At 44.7% G+C, this 18,859-nt stretch overlaps 1 protein-coding gene across 1 annotated transcript in view; it reads right to left on the bottom strand.

Annotated features, from left to right (window-relative positions):
- Positions 1–18,859, bottom strand: part of LOC142560125 (uncharacterized) — a 53,736-nt gene that overhangs the window by 21,508 nt on the left and 13,369 nt on the right. The window contains exons 2-4 of the mRNA XM_075671964.1: positions 15,407–15,476; positions 12,928–12,973; positions 12,723–12,809 (exon numbers count right to left, since the gene is read on the bottom strand). Coding sequence (XP_075528079.1) covers positions 12,723–12,809; positions 12,928–12,973; positions 15,407–15,476 — 203 coding nt within the window. The remainder of the gene's footprint in view (positions 1–12,722; positions 12,810–12,927; positions 12,974–15,406; positions 15,477–18,859) is intronic.

The following is an 18,859-nucleotide window of genomic DNA, read 5'->3' as shown; positions in this document are numbered from 1 at the left end:
TCCTCGCATGTATTGAGAAAGGCTGTCTCACTGAGGGTCTGTTATGGAAAAGTGTATAGAACACGCCAAGTAATTAACAGTTACATAACAAAGATGTTCACGGTTAGAATACACATTAAGGATATGTGGGAAGCTAATGTACGTTCTTTGCAGATTGAGCGACCACTGATTCGATTCTACGTAGAGTGCTTATGTTTAAGAAGCAGCGCTACAAAGTTGAACACAGAGACGAGAACAGCACGTATGTGCGCCTCGTACAGAACAGCACGCGCGCCTCGTACGTGCTGTTCTCGTCTCTGTGTTCAACTTCGCAGCGCTGCTTCTTAAACATAAGTATGATATTTCAACTAGCCCAACGCAAGCCTTAATCCGCGTAGAGACATTGTACGCTAGTTCTGAAGCTCCCGTGGCCATGCGGATCGCCTGACTGATGGAAAAGATCAAGCATTTTAGGGCACTCGGTGTAGCAGGCTGATAAACCACAGCCCCGTAGTCTAAACGCGATCGTATAAATCTTTTGTAGATATCCATTAAGCATTTCCTGTCACTGACTCAATTTGTGTGCGAGAGAACTTTTAAGCTCACTGCTCTTGGCCTTCCCATCTGTGTCAGCCGTCAGTTACCGCTCTATAGATTATACTGCCACTGGGAATCCGATGGATGCATGACAAATGAAAAATTTTGCTGCCAATGCTATAGTGCAAATGTGATCCATTGCAGCAGCCATTGATTCGTTTCACGAGAACACAAAGAAACGACTGTTCTTCAGTCGCTATAATAGCGCAATCAATTGGCGTTAGATTCAGCCGTACCTGTGTATTAGACACAAAAGAGAAGCGCTAAGTCCGTTTAGAATCAATAACTATACTTTCAAGACTCTGTTCTTCTTATTTATTTATTATTATTTTTTTTTTGCAAGAAACTGTTCATTACCAGTTGGTAAAACGGAGGCCAAAGCTACCCATATCGAATTTCGCGCGCAAGTCGCAGCGCCGGCACGGCAGTGTTAAGTCACGAATTCAAAGTATGGGGTTTCACGTGCCAAAACCACGATCTGATCATGAGGCACGTCATAGTGGGTGGCTACGGAAGGAAGACCAAGGCCGTGCGACGGGCCGAAACGTTAGCAAGTAAATATGCTTTTAGCATAAGTGTGCTTTTACCGTAAGACACCCTATGTATATTTTTTTATTTATTCGAACAACCCACATGCTCCATTACATGGGAGCACTGTGTGAATCGCAAAAGCATGAGAGCAAATACAACGATTGAAGAAAAACGTTATACAAGTGTTAGCGACAAACACCAGACATTATACTCTTAAAATCAAGGAAAGCAGTTATACAAATTTTAGTTTTTAGAATGTGGCTATATACATATATATATTGACCCACCGCGGTTGCTTAGTGGCTATGGTGTTGGGCGGCCGCATTTCGATGGGGGCGAAATGCGGAAACACTCGTGTACTTACATTTAGGCGCGTTAAAGATCCCCAGGCGGTCGAAGTCTCCGGAGTCCCCCACTACGGCGTGCCTCATAATCAGATCGTTGTTTTAGCACGTAAAACCCCATAATTTAATATATACAGGGTGTCCCAGCTAACTTTAGCCAGAGTTTTAAAATATGCAAATGCAACGTAGCTGGACAGAACAAAGGTAATGTTGTTTGCCGTCGCTTGGAGCTACTCAAACTATTTTTTTTATTCTGCATGATTAGATAATTAGTCTTAAGCAATGAATCAACTTCTCAGATATTATAGTTCGATGAAAAGTGTCAATGAGAAAATTGTAGAGCGACATGAAAAACTCCCGTTACAGCTTTCTGTTCCTCAATACGTGCCACATAAAAGTGTTTTTCCGAGCGTGAAAGATGTTCATTAATTAAGACTAATTATCTAATTAGGTTGAAGGAAGAAAACTGAGTATCTCCAAGCGACGGCAAACAAAATTACCTTGGTACTGTACAGCTACGTGGCGTTCGGATATTTTTTAAACGAAAAAAAATATATATATATACCACCTGCCGAAGTGCCGAAGTTAATAATAAAAAAAGTTAGTTAACAATTTCTTTAGTTAGCCTTTTCAGAGGAACTTAAGCAGCGGCAAAGTATTTCCGGCTCGCTGTAGAGCTCGCGTATGCGAAGACGACAGGTGACTCTCGGTCATAGCTTTCTCACAAAACATGTGTATTTTCTCAAACAAAAAAGAAAAAAAAAGCCTGTATAGTTTAGGCTGCGCTAAACGTATTTGAAAACGCAAGTATTTATCGATACGACTTTGCCACTGATAGATTATCAGAATGGGAAACAGGCTGACGAGTTGTGGCCAGTTGCAACCTTTAATTGCCAACATAATTATATTCCCGCCAGACGCTTACCTACCCAAACCAGTTGGCGTCGTGCGCATACGATGGCGACGCTCCAGCGACGTCAGCAACTCGACTCGCATTTGTCGCCGTCTATAAACGGTGCGGCCGTAATCGCATCTTCGTTTGCTGCGGCTTTCTCTCCACGTGGGCGTAGCATTTCGCACTCCAATCACTCTAATATTCTTTTAAAGCGTTTGTTTATAAAAATTGGTATTATTAGGTCAGCAAATGTCATATTAATTAACTATTGCCAATGAGCCCAACCACGATTTCGTGACTCAATCGCAGAACACCACGGCGAATGATTTAAAAGAATAGAATCTCTGCTGCTGTGGAACCGAAGTATATACGTATAGCTATAGATCTAACTCTATGCCGTGTGTCCCAGCTAAAGTTAGCGAAGTGTTCAACGAAAAAAAAAAATATTTAGACCCGGTGCAAGATACAATTATAAGACCTACGTTGTTTGTTCGTCGGAGGTCTGACTACCGAACGCCGAAGGTCTTAAAATCGTATCTTGCCCCGTGATTCTTACGGCGAAGCTTTCTTGCCGAGTTCCACACACTTTTTCGTACGCCTCTCAACGCCGAACGCCACGAATACATGCTTCGACAAGCGGCATATAGAACACGCTTTCTCGCGGGCAAGCCTGCGCGTTGAAACGCATGGCATGTTTCGATCCGCAGCCGCCACACTAGAGAAAACCGACGCGTCGGAAACGCCACGAGTGCAACACGACGCTATCGATTACCACTGAAAGTTTAAACAAATACTATACGTATGATGCGCAGCGTGTAAATATGTGTATATAATATCCATCGCGTCTATAATTCACTGCAAATGAAACATTTTCTTCGTATAACATGCTGCTATTTAATACTAATATTTATACCTCGAAAACCACACTTCATATGCACACACACATGGCTCATCAGCGAATGACACCAAGAATGCTTCACTTTACGTGGATGTCAAATGGGACTGAGCCTGCTTTCTTCTGTCTTTTCTTTTGTTCTTTTTTTTAGAGCATGACTAATATTATCTGGGACACCCTATATGCTTGTAGAAGCTATATATCTCACGGCCCAAGTAAAAAGTGACGCATCGACTAGTATTACATGTATATATTATACATTTAGCTCATAATTCCACTCATTCAGAGATATACCACTTACTATAATCAAACCTATGTTTGACGCAGAAAATCTCAAATTTTACTGACAAGCGCTTACTCGTGAGCAGGATACCTACACCGATCTTCATCATATTTTGCAGTCGTCAAGCATGCTTATTGCAAAGCATGCTACGCTCAATCTCGTAATAATCACTTTTCATTGCGAAGATTAACGTTAATTTTGCTTTTCATGATGTAACAATGTCTTCTGTTTAATGCACTTTTAGAAAACTTCACATCAATTGTAAAACAGCACACTGTGAATGAAAAAAGAAGTCGCAGTTTTGTCCGAAAGGCGAAGCATCGATTGCGATAGCAAATTAGTGGACAACTATACGAAGTAAGAATAATATAGTTTTATCGGCCGTATAAGCTTCTAAACATAGGCATACTAACTAACTTAACAAGCATGGTGTCACGCGCGCACAAGCAAACATGGACACATATCACTCGATGACCGCGGGAACTCACTGTCAAAACGCTGCAGTGAGGAAGCGCGGGCAGCAGCAGCGAACGAACTGACTTTCGTGCTGCGTCTCGCATCCAACGCGAACTAAGCCGCGGAAAGACAGCGCGCGGCGGACTTTGTCCCAGGCACAGATGGCTTTCAAGATACAGTGGCTTGGGTAGCATTTTTACAATTGCTAGTAGATACAGCGGGGCATGGCGTTTCTCTCGGTGCTCGATGTTTCTGTACGATCGCTGTGTCTGAAGGGGCAAGGTTCTGACTGGTGTTGTATAAGTTGCGGGTCACTTTTTTCGTCGCGACGATAGAATGCATTTTTACAAGCACTGCTTGTAAACGCGACCCGCTGCTCGAGGCACTCTGCGTGTATTAGCGGGCTTCTTTCACGCTCGGAAAAACTGTCATGTAGCACGCATTGAGCAACAGAAAGTTGCATCGGGAGTTCTTCATGTCGGGCTACAATTTTCTCATTGACACTTTTCATCTAGTTATAACATTTGATAAGTTAATTAATTAATTAAGACTAATTATCGAATTAGGCGGAATGCAGAAAATAATCTGAGTATCTCCAAGCAACGGCAAACAACATTACCTTGGTCCTGTCCAACTACGTAGCATTTGCATATTTTAAGTGTTTGGCTAAAGTTACGTGGGACACCCTGTATAGCGAGCACGCGCGCGTCTTGACCGCAGAACCCCCTATACAGCTGACGTCACGCGAGAGGGCGCTACTCTCAAACTGCTCCAGGCTATTTATGCAACTTTCATCAGTGTATCATTTACGAAGAAATAACTGACGCTGTACCATATGTTTGAATAAACAGCGTTAGTTGATTGTTAGTCCATAAATATAACATGCTGATAACAGGCAAACAGACAAGTCCATAAATAACGCCCCTGTGATAACCTGCTGCACAAAATGTGGCGGAAGCGTACATGAATATACTCGAATTCACCAAGAGTTCCACGTGGCTTTTGTGACGCAAGTACGCACTAAATTGAACTTCCTCTTTTGTGGCGATTATCTGCAGTAGGAACTGCAGTAGGTCTTTCAGTCCTCACCCTTAAATTTTTTTTTTCGGTGCCATTCATATAGTGGAGATGTCAAAAGTCAGCGATTATCGGTTAACAAAACACAAAGATACAGACCTCTATAAGGGGTTCTTGGCCACAACAGTGCGCTCCTGACCGCACTGCTTTACGAAAGTTTTCATTGTACCCTTAAGGAGGGCACAAGACAAACTCATTAGAGTAGGTCGGACCGACAGGACAGGCTGCGGACTATATTTTCGCATAAGTAAAGATCGCAAGCATAAACAAACATGATTAGCCAGACGTGCGCACTCCGAACGGCAATAATTTTCGCGGAGCACAGACTGCGAGAAACAACAAGCAAATATGCTAAGGCAGCAGCACAGGAACAAAATAATGTAACTCTGACGCCACAATCGTTTTACGTTCTTTTGTCATTTGTCCTGTCAGCGCTGCTACTTGAACATTTCGAACCAACTAGCTGGTTATGGTTTCGTGCAACGAAACCATAAAACGAAACTTATATCGCAGCCCGCCCTCGGAACACCCGCCCTCGGAACAAAATATACAATGAATACTTCTAGGTCTGTGCGAATATTCGAAACAGTCGTATAACGAATAAAATCTTGCCCTTATTCGGTTAGGTCCCGAATCAAATAGTTGCCACTCACAAATACGGATACCTTTCGAATTTTCGAATTTTTTTCGACTGTACACGTCCAACATGAAATTGAAGCAAAACATGGAGTACCTGTCATCTCATTCACAGTGGATATAAAGGGAGAGCACGCTGCGTTGTTCAGACAGGCAAACTTTCCCTGCTGAACACAATCAGTCGCAATAATATGTTGTTTAGACATCCCATTCGACAGTGGGTACTATATTGTGCAACTGTCGTGCGCCTCTACAAAGTACGCCTCTGCAACGAAATGACCTCTATAACGGAGGAATAGTTCTGTCCCGTTTTTTATTGCGAACTGTGCGGTGTGCGACCTTGGGCGCTGTAACGTAAAACTATTCCAAACTTTTCTATTCCAATTCTGCTATCAGCCCTCCACGATTGGTCAAAAACTTTTTTCGACCACCCCCACTTCACCTGTCTGTCACGCGACGTCACGAAAACCGCGATAGCTCCCCATCTGATATGATGCGTACACACTGATTATGCATGATTTGAAAGAAAAAAGAAAAACAGTTATTTCTGATTCGAACCCTTTTCGCCATTAGCCCTCGCGGCTAGTGGTAAAAAGTGTTCGGGCTGCACCCACTTCACCTGCCTGTCACGCGACGTCACAAAACCGCACAAACTCACTGCGTCAAAGTGACGTGTACGCGATAAAGATGCATTAATTGCCGAACAAAACTGAATTTTCTTCGGAATAGCCGCAGGCTGCCCCGTTCCGAAAAGAATAAAAGATGGCTGCCGCCGATCACTGAGACGCTGGCTACTCGCACCTGCCGGAGAGCATGGGTGTATTTGCGTATAATAAAACTTCTTGCGTGGCCGTGTAACGTTTTCGAGCACTTTCGGCACGTTTACCACCTCATTCTGCCAACTCTTCTTTGCTGAGGGTCAGTTTTAGCGTCATTCTTAAGCTTCCGTTGCATGCCGCCGCGATTTTCGACCAGCCACCAGAAGCTAAGTAAGGGAAAGCCGACCAATCGCAGACGCCGGCACCACCCTATTCATCCGGTCATCGATTTTCAGTGCACTGGCTCTGCCCCAGCGGATCCCTCTCCACTTGAGCGTTCTCCTCGCCTCTTGTCAGCCAAATAGATACGACAAGCCACTCAGTGTAGGCAATGTTATTCGTTTTTCAAGCCAACAAAAGTGACCTTCTATGAACGAGGAGAGTGTTTGATTGGTCTGTACAGACAACCCTATGGGTGACCGCCCGGTGCTTGCGTCGGTGGTTACGCAAATTTGACGTCAGGAGATTGGAATAGAAACATGTTGGAATAGTTTTACGTTATAGGGCCCCTTGACAACGAAGTGACAAAGCGAATGATTCGGAGGCCCCAAACACTTGGTTGTAAAGGCAATCGACTGTATTTGATGATGGATCACGTCTGTCCTCATACTGGATGAAATATTAATACATTAGTTGACTAATTAACTAATTGTTCGAGTGATTATTAATTAATTACATTCCGCGGCTTTACATGCCATGAACCCGATCTGATTATGAGGCACGCCGTAGTGGGGGACTCCGGATTAGTTTTGCCTTCTGGGGTTTCCTAACGTGCAGCTAAATCTAAGTACACGAACGCTTTTGCATTTCGCCTGCTGCCGAGGCCGAAATTCGTACTCGCGACCTCGATCTCAGTAGAGCCGAGCCATAGCCACTAAGCCACCGTGGCGGGTGGCTTGAATATTAATACGTTTCATTGCAACATAGTTTATAAAATAGCGGCACCATCTGCAGTGACTGTATGAACTTGAGAAAAAGCGCTCTTTTTTCGCACTGCCATCGGTGCAGATCTGATTTTGTCGCGAAAATATACACATGCATTAATTGGCGAAAACGATTAGACTTGCCCTTGTAAACTTTATATGACAACGCATAACCGCGCATGCTTCGAAGAGTCCCGAATTTGATAACAAACTGCTTAGTTAGCTGTTCTATAATGCTCATTTCGTGTTTTCAATAAAGCATGCTTTATAATGTGTAGTGTAACGACACAAACTTTCCAATGCTGTGAATAACAGTATGTGAAAATTGTGTATTAATTAGTTAATTAATTAATTTGTTGCCCTCAGGGCCAGAGGCATTACGGAGGGGAGAGGGTTACGGCAAATGAGAAAAATAAACAAATATAAGCAGTTTGAGCATTTAAGTACAAAGGCGTCTGATTATGCAGTTTTAGCTAGTGTTTACAGCGTCATGATAAATTGGTAGCAAACTAGGATAGTAAAGCGGCAAATACAAGAATACTTAGGTTACAACCATACAGTAAACAACAACAAAAAATGCTTCAATTACAGAACGTTAGATAGAACTGCTCGAAATCTTTGGTTATCGTAAATGGATACGACTTCACCAGGAAGGTGGTTCCATTCCGTGGATGACCGCAGAAAAAATGACTGCGAAAAAGTTTTACTATGTGACATGATTCAAGACAAACTTTATAACGGTGGTCGATTCGAGGCGATACGTATCGTGGCTGAAAAATGAAATCTTTGCAGAGTGTTGAATGATGGTGTAATTTATGAAAAAGAACTAAACGTGCGATTTTACGACGAGAAGAAAGTGAGGTAAGTTCAAGGTTGGTATCCATGGCAGACACACTTGAAGTTCTGTTGTAACTAGGTAAGATGAAACGAACTGAACTATTTTGCAAAAGTTCTAAGAAATTAATTAGTTTGACAATGGCAGGATCCCAAACAGCGCATGCATATTCAAGTTTCGGACGTATAAGGGTAGTATAAAGTAGTATTTTTAAAGATGAAGAGGCGGTTGAAAAGTTACGGCGTAGGTAGCCAAGCATGCGGTTAGCATTGTGGATTACGTAGTCGGTATGAGTATTAAAAGATAAATTATCAGAGATATGCACACCTAGGCATTTATAAGAGTGAACTAATTTCAAGGGAACATTATTTAGGTAATATGCATGCACGCTGTTAGTTATTCGGGATACACGCATCACCTTACATTTGCCAACGTTTAGTTCCATTAGCCAATGTTTGCACCAGTTAGCTACACTAATTAGATCAGACTGAAGGTGGCTAGCATCCTCTGCATTAGTTATTTCATGAAAGATAACACAATCATCAGCAAATAAGTGAATGTTAGATGATAGTGAGGAAGGGAGGTCGTTAATATAAATGAGAAACAAAAGAGGCCCGAGTACTGAACCTTGAGGTGCAACGGAAGTTACGCTACGAAGTGGGGAGTTATGGCCGTTTGCGGTTTGATATAAATGATGAGAAGGATGCACATTATTCGCAAACTATAAGAAGAATATTCGATAATTTTCGATTACATCCGCTTCTGTCACTATACGACTTTTGTTCGATTGGGTCTCAAAAACAACCATTCGCACGCCTCTAAATACTTTCACTTCGAGAACACTACATCGCTTACCTAAATTCCAGGATGAGCGAAGAAGTCGCAAGGAAATTTAACATTTATTGCGAATTTGGTGCTCGTAGTATACCTTTGAGGTCGGCTGTACGTTCGGTGGAACTGCGGCTGTATTCACAAACTTTCCCTGTAACAGCGTTTCGTCTTCGGCGGGTGTTCTGGCATCATTCAGTCGTCAAAGGGGACTGTCGAGACGATGGCTAGTCGTGGGCAGTCACTCAATTCTGCGAGATAAGCCTCCTGAATGCGAGCCCACGAGACCGATTTCACAAAACAGTTCGTACGAGGGGTTTTCGTAAGAATAGGCTCCGGCCAATCGGGATAGGTAGTGCAGCATCGTATAGCGAAGGCGGCCGGCCAGTGTACTTGCGAACGACAGGCTTCGTGAATTCGGCCGCTGAAGGATAAAAATAAAGCGGCCGGTATAACGTAACGGTTCTGTTCCAGTTCTTTTCCTTTTCTCGCTTCGCCAGAGGTCTGAGCGGCGCTCCGCTACCGCGATCGACCGGTCATTCATGAAAGGGGGGATGATACAAAAGAAATAGAATCGAGCGAATGGAATAGTTCCAGTTGTCAGATAAACTTGTACTCGCCTAAGGCTCAAAAGGAAATAAAAACATACCTGTATAATGACGTTTCGAGACCGCTACGGCTCGCTCGTTCATAATGAAGATGAGCGCAGGAGCGGGCGATTATTTATGTTTTAGGTGGCGCAGAGTTACGCATGTATATCTTAGGGAGATTACCCCGTGTGCGGTTAATCGCGTTTCTAGTCGTTTGAATGTGTAAATATTCTAAGAGTAGTCTTGAAGGTAGGCGCTTCTCTGTCGCGATTATCCTCGCAGCATCCCAATCGACGATGTGGCTAGTAGTCACGTGATGATCCGCACAGGCACTCGAACTTGCATAGCCTATCCTGACATCGTTCTAGTGCTGCTGAATCCTTTTAAAATGTCCAGTTTCACCTATGTAGGATGCATCACATCTCTTGCGCGGTGTCTTGACTTTTCCAAAGGGCCTTTCACGAGTACGAGATTCTGCCTTAGTTTGTTTGCTGGCACGTGTGCGACTTTTTACGCCGTATGTGCCAAAAACTCTTGCCAGTGCCTCACTGATCCCTTGCGCGGGGGCGTAATTATATGTTTTATTTCTTTTCGAACCTTAGGCGAGTGCTGGTTTATTTCACAATGTATCTAAGGATAGCGCTCGTCCTGTCTGCTTCTAGTCTCTCTGTGTCACTTCGCACTACAATTCAAGATCATGGTGTCACCCTCGCCTGACGAGTTTTCGTCAAACTTTACACTATGAATAGTCCCAGTATACCGGACAAGGGATGGTATTCACAAAACGTTCCTATAGGTTACAGCAAATGCCAGCGAATCGTGATGTTGGGCTTATTATTTGTAAAGACTGACAACGAACGGCAAGCAGCACTGATGAACGAATCGCTTTGTGAATTCCGCCCCTGAAAAGAAGTAATTTCACGGCTGGACAGGGAACTTGCCATAGCGGGCACTCGCCTGTCGCAGGAAGCTTTTGCGGTCGCAAGCGCCTTCCATGCAGGCAGGTGCGTTTTGAGAAATATAATGAGAAAAATCAACGTCCGAATTCGCAAACCTTTTCGTTCTGTACACTGGGTGTCTCATCCAATTCGTTCCATCAAGCAAAGCCGTCTAACTCGACGACTCAAAAAACTTTTTTTTTGTACAGTAGAACGCGAACACTTCTTGACGCTGTTTGCTTCCTGGCATCCAATACTCGACGTCAAAGTAAGCAGTTATCCAGCTATTTCTTTCACATTTTTTTCGCGATATAATGCTGCTTCCCCCCCATTTCAGCCATCTCTACAGTCTTCCGCAGTTTTGACGAATCACGTGCACGCCGCCTTCCTAAACCTGCGTTTCCCGAAGACTGATGCCGTGTTTGCCTAAACAGCGTTAACGCGAAAGCCACATCAGCGGTCCTTGAAATCGCTAGTTCGGCTTATAGCAGCGCTTACTTGACCTCACTCCTGCCCGCAGCTCACCGTAGGTCACTGTGATGAACGATCTGAAGCACTAAAATGCCTCAAAACGTGTTTTTTATGCATTCCTGGCTTATACAGAAAAGCCAAAGCCATATATTACAGGACATTAGTGTAAATGAGCCTCGAGAGAGTGAAGTCAATCTTATCTTATGAGAACGAGTTGTTGTTGTTGTTGTTGTTGTTGTTGTTGTTGTTGTTGTTGTTGTTGTTGTTGTTGTTGTTGTTGTTGTTGTTGTTGTTGTTGTTGTTGTTGTTGTTGTTGTTGTTGTTGTTGTAAAAAAGCAGCCCGCAGAGATGGCAATGAAGATCGATGATTCCCGAGAATTCGGCTCTCATTGAAGCTGGCGGCAACAGCTACATACCGGTGTACCTTGGCGGTACCGCCAGGACGTACTTTTGAGAATTTATAGTGCCGTCTTGAGGATGTCTTCGAAGGACACCCAACATGTTCTGATCCCGTCCTACTGATACGGCCTCGGAACGACCTCAGAATACCCAGAAAAGGCAAAGTAACTTCAAGGATCGTTAGAGTACATCGAAAACGATTTATTCAAGTGGCCAAACTGAAGAAATACGCGTTAATCCCATGCAGACATCGTTCAAATTTGTACCAGACTTTATTTCCTAACAAGGTCGCTACAATTCTGGTTGTTCAGGATGTGAACCATGCTGCTCAAGAGCTCCCTCATTGCTAAGTGTCTCATTGCCCTTCTCCGTGAGCCGGGGCAAGTTATTTCATTTCGGTGTCTCAGTGTTGACGGGAACCTATGAATACATGTCTGATACAAAGTTAAAAACACACACACATAGAATGAGGCGTAAAAAATACATATATCTTAAGCTTATCTTCAAAGCTTTCAAATAAAACGGGTTGCTTCAGCATGTCTCATTTTGAATTTACTAACATCGGGCCACAGATATACTTTAAATGAAGGCAATTAATTCTTATCTTTCCATACGGAAGTCATTTCCTTTAGGTGCACGCTTATAAGGCATTTGCGGAAAGCATGTCCTCAAGTAATACCGCGAGCTCCATAACGAGGATGTCCTCGCCTGGATGCCTAAGCCGTAGTGATGTAAGACGAACGTACTCGGCATGTACACATGATGCTATAGGATACATTATAAGTATACATTGTGAGGATGTTGTCAGCATATACCTGTAGCGCTTTCTGGGAAACGTTGCGGGCGGCGAACTCCTTCATTGTACGAAGGCCCCGGTCGAGCGCCTCGCACCCCGAATATGGGCACGCAACCAGCCTCGTGACACAAAAGACGCTGGGTTATCCCGCCTGCATCGCACCAGTGCCGCCCGCTGAGATGACGAATCCAGAGCTTCTTCAAACCGTCATTAAGACATGCGACGGTCTTTTTGTGCGCCCGGGCGGCAAGGAGCGGGAATAGTTTCCCTTCACGCTTTGTGAAATCACAACTGTAAGCACTACCGCTGCGGTGGCGCAGTGGGCGTCTGACCCCAATTCAGGGTTCGCGGCGCTGTGCTTGGCCCGGCCGGTCGCAATTTCGGCCGACACTGCGATCGCTCACGCGCGCGCGTCATGTCGCTCTACTTACTCCATCCGCCTTGGCTTGGCTGCGGCGAGGTCGGACTGCTGCCTCCCGAGCGAGGATGCAGCACGCCGGGGTGGTATTCCCGGAAGCCTGCGCAAAGAGCAGTAAGGCGTCCAGGCGCGCGCTTCTCCCGGATGCCCAGAGGATGGCTTCTCCACCGCACGCTTATAGTACGGGATCTCATCAGGCGTAGTGCGAGCATACTTGCCTGTGTCCCTCCTCTCCGCCGACGGGGGAAACGGAATCGCCTTCACCTGCAACGGGGACGATGCGTGTCTGTCAGTGCCTTTCTTTTCGAGCGAGCAACGCGCAGCGGCGCACGCAGGAAACGCCGCGCATAGCAGCCAGCGGAAGAGTGGCGGGCCAGACGCGAGTGAGCTCATGGCGCGCTTCTCCAAATTACGGGGTGACGTCGCTAGCGACTAAATGGCGTCCGGTTTACCCCAGGGCGACGATTTCATCCTGGAGACTTTTACATATAGAGTGTGCCGCTTCAGACGCCAATGACTCAGTTTTTTCTTTTTTTATATATATATTCCGAATTTTTCTGTATTTACTCGCCTGCAGTATACCTAACCGAAGTACGGTTGCAATATCATTGGATTTTACGTGTTTTGTTAACAGCGCCATATCGCACAGCTTCGGGCTAAGAAATGCAAATGTCAGTGCAAAGGCACTGACATACACGCAGGGACAGGATCCTACATGGACACGGATTAATCATCATCATCATCATCATCATCATCATCATCTGCCTGGTTACGCCCACTGCAGGGCAAAGGCCTCTCCCATACTTCTCCAACTACCCCGGTCATGTACTAATTGTGGCCATATTGTCCCTACAAACTTCTTAATCTCATCCACCCACCTAACTTTCTGCCGCCCCCTGCTACGCTTCCCTTCCCTTGGAATCCAGTCCGTAACCCTTAATGACCATCGGTTATCTTCCCTCCTCATTACATGTCCTGCCCATGCCCCCATTTCTTTTTCTTGATTTCAACTAAGATGTCATTAACTCGCGTGTGTTCCCTCAACCAATCTGCTCTTTTCTTATCCGTTAACGTTACACCTATCATTCTTCTTTCCATAGCTCATTGCGTCGTCCTCAATTTAAGCAGAACCCTTTTCGTAAGCCTCCAGGTTTCTGCCCCGTACGTGAGTACTGGTAAGACACAGCTGTTATACACTTTTCTCTTGAGGGATAATGGCAACCTGCTGTTCATGATCTGAGAATTCCTGCCAAACGCACCCCAGCCCATTCTTATTCTTCTGATTATTTCAGCCTCATGATCCGGATCCGCAGTCACTACCTGTCCTAAGTAGATGTATTTATTCCCTTACCACTTCCAGTGCCTCGCTACCTATCGTAAACTGCTGTTCTCTTCCGAGACTGTTAAATATTACTTTAGTTTTCTGCAGATTAATTTTCAGACCACCCCTCCTGCTTTGCCTCTCCAGGACAGTGAGCATGCATTGCAGTTGGGCCCCTGAGTTACTAAGCAAGGCAATATCATCAGCGAATCGCAAGTTACTAAGGTATTCTCCGTTAACTCTTATCCCCAATTCTTCCCAATCCAGGTCTCTGAATACCTCCTGTAAACACGCTGTGAATAGCATTGGAGAGATCGTATCTCCCTGCCTGACGCCTTTCTTTATTGGGATTTGTTGCTTTCTTTATGGAGAATTACGGTGACTGTGGAGCCGCTATATATATCTTTCAGCATTTTTACATACGTCTCGTCTACACCCCGATTAATTATGTGGGCACCTTAAGGGAGGGGGGAGGGAGGAGAGGCAATAGACATCTACCCGTTGATCCCCCCATAAAGAGAATGGCTCTCACTGACATTTGTGTCTGGTACACGCAGATACCATCGAATGTTGGTCGGGCGAATAATGATTTTCGATCAACCAAAGAGCCCTTCGTCGCATTTGTCGAGCTACACAGGAAACATGATTACGTCAAGTTTGCAAGTGATTGTGGGAGTGTAAAAAAAAACTCATCGTCGCAACTCCTAGCATGAGCTTATTCCGCAGATGAATCGAATTGGAAGCAATCGGTGCCATCCGAAACTGCTCCGACCGCTGCTATAGTGCTCCGCAGACGCAGCTGCGACTACAAGGCGCGCGCGTGCGAGTACAGGGGTCGCGCAGACAAATAGAGGGACATTTGAGCTATCGTTTTCCGAGCTTTTCTTGAGAGGAAAAGAAAGGCGATTGTCGCATCAAGTTCGCGACCAGCCCTGACAGCATACACAAACAAGTTAAAGTGAGGCTCTTTCGCGCAGCGCCGACGCGCGGCGCTTCACTGCCTGCGCCTTTGACCTGAGGAGGAGCGCGCTTCCAGGGCTATCGCCCATCGTGAGCGTTGTTTGCGTTCCGCCAACAGAAGGGTGAACGACTTGATTATACAGCAGCCCACGGCTTCGCTTCATTGCGAAGCTACAGAGCACAGTCTCCTTCTTGCGAGACACTATAGTTGGGCGCTGGCGCGCTTCTCGCACACGTTGAAAGTGAGTCCAGCAATGCCCCAATATGACCTCTCTCACACCTTCATATGGGACGTCAAGATCGTTTCGATGGCGCTACGAAAGTGCACATGTGCGCGATACATGCACGCGGAATGCGGGCCACCACCTCTTGGCGGTTTTGAGGCTCTTGAAGCCAGCATGCTTCTATTTACGCACCTTCCATCGGTCGTTGTCCTTGGAGCCTCCGGTGTTGCTCTTCTCCGGCATCGTGCGGTTCTCGTGCGGTCTGGAAATCGCAAGACAGAAGGCGCTCAGCTGAGTCGGAGTAGTGGCGATGTCCCGCGCATACACCGTGCACTGTGCGAGAGAGACTGAGTGGTCACCCGGCCGCTCTCCTCACCGCACCACGGCCTCGTCACCGTTTATCGGCCGTCTTTCCCTTTTTTTTTACCCTTTGTTTTCACGTTTCAGATATACCCCAAAAATAGCTCAGCACTGCACTCTTCTCCTCTCCTGTATCTTTCCTGACGCATCCATGCATGCATTCTTCAGCGCGCTCTGTTATGCCAACACCCGTCCCACGCTTCTTACTCGTGTCTTTATCGGCTTGTAGTGCGCATTCCACGTCCCTGTGTCACCTGTTATCAGCAGCATGTTTCGATAGGCGCATTTCGCGCCTCCCCCTTCCACCCTTCAACGTTGAAACGTAAACGTAAACACAGAGCCCGCTGTAAAGAGAATATCACCACGTGAAACTTGCTTCACTTTGGCGTATAGCATTATCGTCGCCTCGTGGGAAAGTGCGCAGTTAGCGGCGTATTGTCACCTGTTGAAACTTGGCACGTGGATTATAGACACTAAAATAAGCTCCCTCACCCACCCTTGCCTTGTCTTTTCTTTTTTCGAAATACGGGGCACGCGTTGTTTACGTTTACAATATACGCAAACAAATCTCAATGTTTTCACGACACCGACGTAATGTGAGACTATCCGCGTGTAGAAATGCAGCGCTGCATATGTGCAAGCTGAACAGGTCAAAGCATTTCGAAGTGCGAAAGTTCTTCGGAGGTTCTTCTATATACAGGGTGTTCCACCTAACTTGAGCCAAACACTGAATATATGCAAATGCTACGTAGCTGCACAGAACCAAGGCAATGTTGCTTGCCGTCGCTTGGAGATACTCAGATTATTTTCTGCATTCCGCCGAATTAGATCATTACTCTTAATTAATTAATTCATTCAGAAAATAATCTGAGTATTTCCAAGCGACGGCAAACAACATTACCTTGGTTCTGTCCAGCTGCGTAGCATTTGCATATATTCAGTGTTTAGATCAATTTAAGTGAAATACTCTGTATAGCTAGAAAGCTGCTGCAGACAGAGGAAGGCAAAATAACAGAAAGGGTGCTCTTTCTGCTTCTTTACCTCGTCCCTTGTCCTTTGTTTGCTCTGGTTCTCTAGTTATAAATCATGCACCTACTAGCCTAGAAATGATTCCATTTAACATATATAGGTGCTCGACCGGAGCGATTCCTTGCGCCTTTCATACAAAGGAGAGAGGGCATGTTTGCACTTTCGGCGTAAAATGTTAACAGAGGGATGGTTACTCGGTCAAATAATTTTTTGGGGAGAACGTCTTTGTTCGTACTGTTCTTCCTGCTCTGTGTGTTCTGCTTAATTCTTTGAGATTTGTCATCTTGCTCTTTCTTTCCTCTTCCTTCCCCTTCTTCCTATCTTCCATTTCTACGTTTCTGTCTCCTCCTTTCTGAAGCGTTGTGCCTGTTCCGGTGGCAGTTGCCAGCCTGCTCCTCGCTTTCTTTCCTGTCTAGTGTATCAATAAATAAATAAATAAATTTCTTAATTAAAGTTCCCAGACACAACCTCGGGGGTCTTGGCGCTGGCGCACTCGGCAACACAATTCACAGGAAGAACAATGCAAGCTCACACCTACACATGCGCGCACACATAAAAAAAGAACAATAATTTCGCGAATACAGATTTTAAGAACAGAGCACAAAATGTGTACACGAAGAGAATACAAAGCAAAAGTGGAGAAACAGAAGAAAGGATTACAGAATGACGGAGCACACGACAGATATGAGAGTTTGTGTTCAGTTCAAATTCCTCTGGATTCTATGTTTATATGTTTTCAAAACAAGCAATAATAATAATAATAATAATAATAATAATAATAATAATAATAATAATAATAATAATAATAATAATAATAATAATAATAATAATAATGCTTTTATTAACAACCTTGCAAGTTCGCCTAAGCCATCACAGTGGCTCTTCACGCGAAACCTGACAATCAGCAACGAGACTTAGCCACAAAAACTGACTACATTAGAAAAAAAGAAAAAGCAAAAAGAATAAGCGTGACACTGAAACCTAATTGTGGACGATAAAATACCAGGGACAAAAGCAGGTACAAACTGAAGACATGACTTATAATGACGCAGATAGGAAAATATGATGCCCATAATCATCCCACGTATAATTCCTGCACATCAGGTTACTTTTATTTTCTAAGCAGGCTCGTGATTGATTGTTTGATTGGTAATAATAATAATTGCTGTTCTAATCTATCTATCTATCTATCTATCTATCTATCTATCTATCTATCTATCTATCTATCTATCTATCTATCTATCTATCTATCTATCTATCTATCTATCTATCTATCTATCTATCTATCTATCCTTTTAGAGCACGAACAGCTCTGAAAGACCAGCATACATGAACTTGAAATCCTATGGCGCCTGTACATCGCGTTACTTTTATGTTCTAAGCATTGATTGATTGATTGATTGATTGATTGATTGATTGATTGATTGATTGATTGATTGATTGATTGATTGATTTTGTTTAAGATTCAAAGGCAACACTGGATGTATGGAGAGACCGCAGTGGAGTCCTCCGGATTAATTTTGACCGCCTGAAGTTCTTCAACGTGCATCTAAATCAAAGATCATTTGGAAACGTTCGTGCATTGCGCCTCCGTCAAAAATGCGGCAGCCGCGGTCGAGAAATAATCCGCGACTTCGTGCACAGCATGCAAAACGCCTTAGCCACTGCGCCACCACGACGGGTTGAACATGTATGCACAGAGGTTTCCAACAGACGAAGCATATGGCGGATTGCAAAGGCAAAAAAAGCTATACTCTAAGTACACTGCGCTGCCTGACGTCAACTTCTTAATGTTAGCCGATGCGGAACGATAGAAGAGGAACATTAATGATGTCCTCTTCTATTTTATCATGGAAAAAAATATCTGGAGCTTTACGTGTCAAAACCACGATATTTGATTATGAGGCCCACCGTAGCGGAGGACTTCGGATTAATTGAAATCACTCGGAGTTCTTTAACGTGCACCTAAATCTAAGTACGCGAGCGTTGTTTGCATTTCGTCCCCATCGAAATACGGCCGCCGCGGTCGGGATAGAACCCGTATTTCATTATGCCGAAGACACTTTCAGCGCGCAGTCATCTCTATAATTTGACATCCCGGGCTCGCCTGAATTGACTTTAGCACCTGCTAGTGGTCCTTGGTTTATCATAACCTTGAGTTATTAAAGAAAGAAGGCATGAGGGGGGGGGGGGGGGCGATTGAAACTATACCTAACCCGACCATCCTGACGCTCACGGAAGAAAGAAGGCGTTTGT

This window comes from Dermacentor variabilis, chromosome 1, assembly GCF_050947875.1.
Source record: "Dermacentor variabilis isolate Ectoservices chromosome 1, ASM5094787v1, whole genome shotgun sequence".
Lineage (NCBI taxonomy): Eukaryota > Metazoa > Arthropoda > Arachnida > Ixodida > Ixodidae > Dermacentor > Dermacentor variabilis.
Note: the sequence above shows the minus strand (reverse complement) of the source record. Positions and strands in the feature narration are given on the sequence as shown.